General features: G+C 44.9%; 1 protein-coding gene and 1 long non-coding RNA gene across 2 annotated transcripts; one reads left to right on the forward strand and one right to left on the reverse strand.

The window, feature by feature from the left end:
* Nucleotides 1-1,172: 1,172 nt before the first annotated feature.
* RPL37A (ribosomal protein L37a) lies at nucleotides 1,173-3,920 on the reverse strand. The gene is made up of 4 exons (XM_012446063.3): nucleotides 3,890-3,920; nucleotides 3,387-3,515; nucleotides 2,755-2,837; nucleotides 1,173-1,321 (listed from the first exon to the last, which is right to left on the reverse strand). The coding sequence occupies exons 1-4, from the start codon at nucleotides 3,890-3,892 to the stop codon at nucleotides 1,258-1,260; spliced, it is 279 nt and encodes a 92-aa protein (XP_012301486.1). The 5' UTR covers nucleotides 3,893-3,920; the 3' UTR covers nucleotides 1,173-1,257.
* A 77-nt stretch (nucleotides 3,921-3,997) lies between these two features.
* On the forward strand, nucleotides 3,998-5,629 carry LOC105712808 (uncharacterized). Its single transcript, XR_001106414.3, has 2 exons — nucleotides 3,998-4,150; nucleotides 5,237-5,629. It is a non-coding gene; the product is annotated as an uncharacterized LOC105712808 (long non-coding RNA).
* Nucleotides 5,630-7,273: the final 1,644 nt, after the last annotated feature.

Here is a 7,273-nt window from a genome sequence, read left to right on the forward strand (position 1 = left end):
GAGTCCATACCACAGATGGTTGAGAAGTTAGACAAAATTGGCAGTGAATTAAGTGCATAAAAGTGTCAAAGAAAGGCTTAAAATAACTCTTGAATTCTCCAAGGTACTTTTTTTTTTTTTTTTTTTTACTACAACCATCTGTCAATCTGAAATCAATCCTACAAATCCTTATATGCAAACTAAAAAATGGAAGAATGGTGGACATTTGCAACATTTAACATGAAATTACTTTCATTCTGTTTCCTGAAGATGCTAATACAGTGTGGGTTAAATTAAACACCGAAAGTTAATAGCAAAGGCAGTGTATATATATCCTTTAGTCATATTTTACCTTCAGAAACTTTTTTTTGGAGACAAGAGTGTGGCCCAGGCAAGTGCAGTGGCACGTTTCTGGCTCACTGCGACCTCCGTCTCCTGGATTCAAGCTGTTCTTGTGCCTGAGCCTCCCAAGTAGCTGGGATTACAGGCAACCACCACCACACCTGGTTATTTTTTGTATTTTTCGTAGATAGGTTTTCGCTATGTTGGCCACACTGGTCTCAACTTCTTGGCCTTAAGTAATCCACCTGCCTCAGTCACCCTAAGTGTTGGGATTTCAGGAGTGAGTCGCCACACCCAGCCTAGAAAACATTTTTTAAAAATATTTAACTCTAAGACTGGGCCTGATGGCTTACACCTGTAATCCCAGGACTTTGGGAGGCCAAGGCAGGAAGATCACTTGAGGTCAGGAATTCAAGACCAGTCTGGTCAACATGGTGAAACCCTAACTCTACTAAAAATGCAAAAATTATCTGGGTGTGGTGGTGCGTGCCTGTAATCCCAGCTACTTGGGAGGCTGAGGCAGGAGAATCGCTTGAATCTAAAAGATGGAGGTTGCAGTGAGCCAAGATCAGGACACTGCACTCCAATCTGGGTGACAGAAAGACTCTGTCTCAAAATCAAAAAATATTAACTGTAATTTAAAAACCAAAGTTTATATAGTTCGCTCCAATGTATCTCAAAGTCTAACTAGCAGGAGCAGACTTATAAAAAGCTAATACACATATCTAACTTGGAAGGCTTATGTTCTTATGTGCATTTTTTCGACTACTTAGACTAAATTACAACAATCCATCTCAGCATGCTTTTCCAATACAACAGTATTAACACAATGCAAACATCAGAATGTCTAATAAAATTAACAAGCCAAGACGATTTTATTACATAAATTAACCCATTTATTATAGGCCAGTGATGTCTCAAAGAGTAGAGGAGCGTCTATTGGTCTTTCAATTCCTTCAGTCTTCTGATGGCGGACTTTACCGTGACAGCAGAAGTGGTACTGGAAAGAAAGATTCAGTTTCCAACATAATTAAGCATGTTAACATAGAAAATAGCAAATAAGTACATCTGTCTCATTTTTATGTTAATGTCTCTTCCCAAATTTTCCTGGAAATAATTATACTGAGATAAGACTGCTCTACCAATACTTTGCTGCAGTCAATCCGAAGATCCAACCAACATTAGATTACTCCCTGGAAATTAGTAGCTTCTAAACTACATGATGGCATCCTTTAAAGCCATGCCTTCTGGGTCTTGCAGAATTAGACATGCACATTTGATATCTCAACCGGAGTTTTTTTTTGTTTGTTTTTTAAAGTAACTCAGTTGTGGACAAGCAAGCTTTAATTCCCTGTCCCTTCCACCCACAAAAAAGAAATGTTAAGAGGCTGACCTAAACTTGTTAAAAGAGAACGGACAGATTACCAGAAGAAATGAATAAATTACAAGATGGTACAGTGAGAACAATGATTAAGGCAATACAGCAGACACTAAAGTGCCTCTGGGAAAGACAGGCATTGAAATGACTATGAAAGTTTTACCACAAAATTCAGGAACTTTACCTGAAACTCACCATCCTCTAGGGTGAGTATATAAATGCTAATTCACTTTCCTACCAGAACCAAGAAAGCACTCTAGTTCCCATTTTCCATTCTGTCCTAATAAAACCCCCTACAAGGTGATTTAACACATATTTCAACATTTTCCACTGCTTCAGTTTAAGTTTAAATTGACTAAAATTTTAAAATCCCACTCTTTAATTACACTAGCCATGTATGTGCTTAGTGCTTTGGACAACACAGGTCTAGACACTACAGGACAAATACTTCACACTTCAGGTCAGCAATGAATTCCCAGACTAGAGATCTTTAAGGGCGGCTTTAATTTCCAGAAATGGATAAAACTTAGGAGTCAAAGCAAGCAGTAACCAGCATCGATAATTTTATTTCAGCAATATCACCTGGCCCTGTCAGGCGATAACTGAGTTGCAGATTCACAAACCTGTAGAAGTCTAATACTGTTTAGAAGACGAAACTGTGGTGGTCCTGATGGCCTGAAGTTTCCAAATACGGTTTCGAACTAACTGACCTCTTCATCTATTTTCATCAAAACTTGCAGTGTAAATCAACGTTCAGTACAGATTCAGCCCCACTAACAGACGTGCGCACTATCATGACCATGTTCACAACGATGCGCCCAGTAACCAACAAATTCTTAAATAATATGTGAATCAGATTTCCGACTTCTATTTCAGTTTTGTGTTTAGCCTTTCAATAATTGAAAATAAACCACCACGGAAGAATCCTGAAAATACAAAGGCATCCTTATTCTCTCAGTCCTGAGAAAAGTGTTAAAACCAGCCCATCCAGTGACAACCTGGAATTCGGGCCTATGTGGTCCACAAACTTCCAGATACAAGGAAATAAGACTCACTTGTACGTCCAGGCACCGCCAGCCACTGTCTTCATGCAGGAACCACAGTGCCAGATCCCCACAGCTCGTCTCTTCATCTTGGTCTATAAAAGAGAACCAATTTTCACCATGAAGCAAGTACTGTATCTTACAAGCATCCAGAAGTCTAAATCTGGATTCACCTTATTGTCAGGGATGTTAAAGCCTCACTTCCTCCCTCAAAAACACAGACTGCTGTAATGCCGTGTTGTGCACACAGTAAACGTTCAAACCTTTATCAAACAAAAACCCCTCGCAGAACAAGTAGAATGGTATTAGATGCACAGACTGGACATCTTGGGGGTTGGTACAGAAACATCAGTAGACGAAACCGATGGAATCATTTCCCACAAGCCAGGTTTGGCTTAGGCTGGGGGGAGGAGGGGAGTCTCTGTCAAATTATTATTTTATCCATTAACTTTTAAGTGGTTTTCTTTCAATGAAAAACGTTTCAAAAAATCTTAAGTTACCATAAATATTTTTATCTTAAAACTCATAAAAGAATGAGTAAGTCTAACTGCTCACCAGCACACGGTTTATAAACCACCCTTAAGTCAGGCCTCACTTGGGAAAGAAACCTACCCTCCCTCTCCCCACCCCAGAGACCACCTTACTTTGCCACAGAAAGAGCAAGTGTACTTGGCATGCTGGCTGATTTCAATTTTCTTCACCATTTTCCGGAGGGAGGCCCCATAGCGGGTCCCATATTTACCGACGATCCCAACCTTCTTGGTACGTTTGGCCTGTTTAGAGTAAAGGGAGAAACCAGTGATATTTAGACCTGGAACCCAGGCAGGCCTCGGCGCCTCCACCCACTGTTCCTCCACTTCACCGATAAGTGACGTAGTTTTCCCCAAATTCAACCCAACAAAACCAGTGCCCAGGGCAGGGCGCGCGCTCCCAAGGCCCAGCGTTAACCCTTCCGGGTTGCGCCAGGCCCCGCCAAAGCGCCCCCGCCCCTCCGCTTTGGGCAGCGTCCGAGAGTGTTGTCTCCTGCGAGGGCATGGAGACAGGAGAGAACAAAGGGCAAGGCAAGAGAGAAGACGGGTGCGGACAAAAAAATCAAGGACAGATGCAGGCGGATAGGGAGCTAGGCCGCGGAGCGACCCGCACTCACCATGTTGCCGGTCCGAGCCGAAAAAGGAAGAGAACCGGTGCGCAGGCGCGGTATTAGGCGGATGGGCGGAAGTGGCTGGTGGAGGCCTAGCTAGGAACTGAGCTCTATGGTTCGGTCGTTTTCCGGCGGCCTCCTGAGAAATGTTTGCAGGTGGAAGGCGTCTCTCAACCAGGTTTACCCAGATTCGCAAACTATGGCTACGAACAACCGTAACAGAAGCTCGTCCAAATTATTTCACGTATATCACAAAATCCTGCAAAGGTACGAGTTCCTCCATTCGATGCACAGCACTTGGCTTAGAGAAATGCTTAAATCTTAATGTTTGTGGGGCCTGGCGCGGTGGCTCACGGCTTCACGATTCTAACACTTTGGAAGGCAGGGCTGGCGGATCACTGGAAGTCAAGAGTTCGAGACCAGCCTGGCCAGCATGGTGAAACCCCCGTCTTTACTCCAAATCTCATTTATTTCCCCTCTGCATTATACTCTCTAAAAGTGGCAGACCCTGTACAGGATGTTAGCGACAATGGTGACTAAAATCCAAGGTTCCACTCCCACAACAAGTTGCAGGCCAGCAGGAAACAATCGTATAGCCAGCCACTTTAAGAAGTTAGACAAAGCTGGGTGCGGTGGCTCACACCTGTAATCCACCACTTTGGCAGGCCCAGGTGAGGTTGGAAGTTCAAGACCAGTTTGGTCAACATGGTGAAACCCCGTCTCTACTAAAAATACAAAAAATTAGCGGGGCATAGTGGCACATGCCTGTAGTCCCAGCTACTCAGGAGGCTGAGGCAGGAGAATTGCTTGAATCCGGGAGGCGGAGGTTGCAGTGAGCCTAGATAGCACCACTGCACTCCAGCCTGGGTAACAGAGCGAGACTCCTCTCCAAAAAAAAAGAAGAAGTCAAACAATTTCAAACTGATCAGAGCTCTGAAGAAAAAGAGGATGGTTCTGCCGGCTGCTGATTGGGAAGAGCCTGGCCTTCTATGAGGCAAGTCAGGAGATTGGAAGGCTGGGGGAAAGTTTTCTGTTCCAGCTGCTCCAGCTGCTCCAGCTGCTCCATCTCAGTGCTGATGGCCTGCCTTCCACTTCATTTCAGAACCCACTCCTATGGCCCCACTCTAGGCTGTTAGGCAGCTTCCTGGTCCGGGTCTGAACCCTTAAATTCCAACATCTTACCCTCTACCCACCATCAATTCTCTGTTGGTCCAGGTTTCTCAAAGGGGTCAGCAGGGAAGAATTAGATTTCTGGCTGAGGCCCGGGGTGGGGATGGTGTGTTCTGGGACTTGACACATGATCTTTCTTCACATAGAACACACACACTAGGAAGTTTTGCTGCCTTTTTTCAGGGGATGGCTAATCCAGAGGATAAGAAGCTCAGAGAACTACTGGAATAAGAGTGTAAGAGAGAATCTATGATTTGAAGATCAAGAAAGACCATGAGAGCTGAAAGGCATTGTGGCCCTGATTCCAGTCAGAACTCTGGTAACAAGTAACTTCCGTTCCCAAAGCTTAATATTAACGTCTCAAATAATTTTGCACCTGTTCACTTTTCCTCACAATTACATTAAAAGCAACTTGCATACCTGGGCTGAGGTGGGAAGATCACTTGAGCCTGGGAGGTTGAGGCTGCAGGAAGCTGTCATGACGCCACTGCAGTCTAGCCTGGGCAACAGATAGACCCTGTCTCAAAAAAATATATAAATCAAATCAAATAAAAGCAACTTGCAGACAGCTATGCACTTCATATGGTTACAATTGTTGGAAGGTAACACATAGTAGGCACTGTCTGAGTATTTTATATGGATGTTCTCATCTACTTTTCATTATCCTTTATGATAGGAATGATTATTATCTTCATTACTAAGAAAAAGAGGCTGGGCATGGTGGTTCGTGCCTATAATCTCAGCACTTTGGGAGGCTGAGGTGGGCAGATCACGAGGTCAAGAGATTGAGACCATCCTGGTGTGGCCAACATGGTGAAGCCCTATCTCTACTAAAAATACAAAAATTACCTGGGCGTGGTGGCGCGGCTTATAGTCCCAGCTACTTAGGAGGCTGAGGCAGGAGAATCGCTTGAACCCAGGAGGTGGAGGTTGCAGTGAACTGAGGTCATGCCACTGCACTCCAGCCTGGTGACAGAGGATGCGGTGGCTCATGCCTGTAATCCCGGCACTTTGGGAGGCCGAGGCGGGCAGATCACGAGGTCAGGGGTTTGAGACCAGCCTGACCAACATGGTGAAACTCCATCTCTACTTAAAAATACAAAAATGAGCCAGGCATGGTGGCACACACCAGTAATCCCAGCTACTCAGGAGGCTGAGGTAGGAGAATCCCTTGAACCTGGGAGGCAGAGCTTGTGGCAATATAAGAGCACGCCATTGCACTCCAGCCTGGGCAACAGAGTGAGACTCCATCTCAAAAAAAGGAAAAAAGAAAAAGAGAGGAAGTCTCATGTAATGATTGATTAGGAACTTAGAGGCTCTGGAATCAGTCTGGGTTCAAAACAGAATTCTGCTCTTTACCAGGGGCGGGACCTCTGACAACTTGTACTTTTCCTTCCTTTTCTCCCTCCCTCCCTCCCTCTCTCTCTCTTTCTTTCTTTCTTGACAGAGTCTCACTTGCAAAGGATTCTTTGAGCCCAGGAGTTCTAGGCAGCCTGGACAATATAGCAAGACCCCATCTCTACAAAAATAAAAATAATAGGGAGGCCGAGGCGGGTGGATCACAAGGTCAAGAGATCGAGACCATCCTGGTCAACATGGTGAAACCCCGTCTCTACTAAAAATACAAAAAATTAGCTGGGCATGGTGGCACGTGCCTGTAATCCCAGCTACTCAGGAGGCTGAGGCAGGAGAATTGCCTGAACCCAGGAGGCGGAGGTTGCGATGAGCCGAGATCGCGCCATTGCACTCCAGCCTGGGCAACAAGAGCGAAACTCTGTCTCAAAAAAATAAAAATAAAAAAAATAATAAGGCTGGTATGGTGGCACACACCTGTGGTCCTAGCTGCTCAGAAGGCTGAAACACAAGGATTGCTTGAGCGCAGGAGTTCAGAGATTACAGTGAGCTATGATCGTACCATTGCACTCCAACCTGGGCAACAAATTGAGATCCTGTCTCAAAAAAAAAAAAAAAAGGAAAAGGAAAAATAAACTCAATCTCAGGGAGGTTAAGAACCTTGCTCAGGCCGGGCGCAGTGGCTCACGTCTGTAATCCCAGCACTTTAGGAGGCCGAGGCGGGGGATCATGAGGTCAAGAGATAAAGACCATCCTGGCCAACATGGTGAAACCCTGTCTTTACTAAAAATACAAAAATTAGCCAGGTGCGGTGGTGGGTACCTGTAATCCCAGCTACTTGGGAGGCTGAGGCAGGAGAATCGCTTG

The sequence above is a fragment of the Aotus nancymaae genome, unplaced genomic scaffold (genome assembly GCF_030222135.1).
Source record: "Aotus nancymaae isolate 86718 unplaced genomic scaffold, 86718_ANA_hifiasm-v0.15.2.pri h1tg000008l, whole genome shotgun sequence".
In the NCBI taxonomy this organism is placed as follows: domain Eukaryota; kingdom Metazoa; phylum Chordata; class Mammalia; order Primates; family Aotidae; genus Aotus; species Aotus nancymaae.

What these genes read in the sequence shown, in the direction of transcription:
- RPL37A (XM_012446063.3), bottom strand. An exon ending in CTTGCTCTTTCTGTGGCAAA is followed by an intron (nt 2,838 to 3,386) that starts GTAAGGTGGTCT and finishes TCTCTTTTATAG; the next exon opens with ACCAAGATGAAGAGACGAGC. An exon ending in GGCGGTGCCTGGACGTACAA is followed by an intron (nt 1,322 to 2,754) that starts GTGAGTCTTATT and finishes CTTTCTTTCCAG; the next exon opens with TACCACTTCTGCTGTCACGG.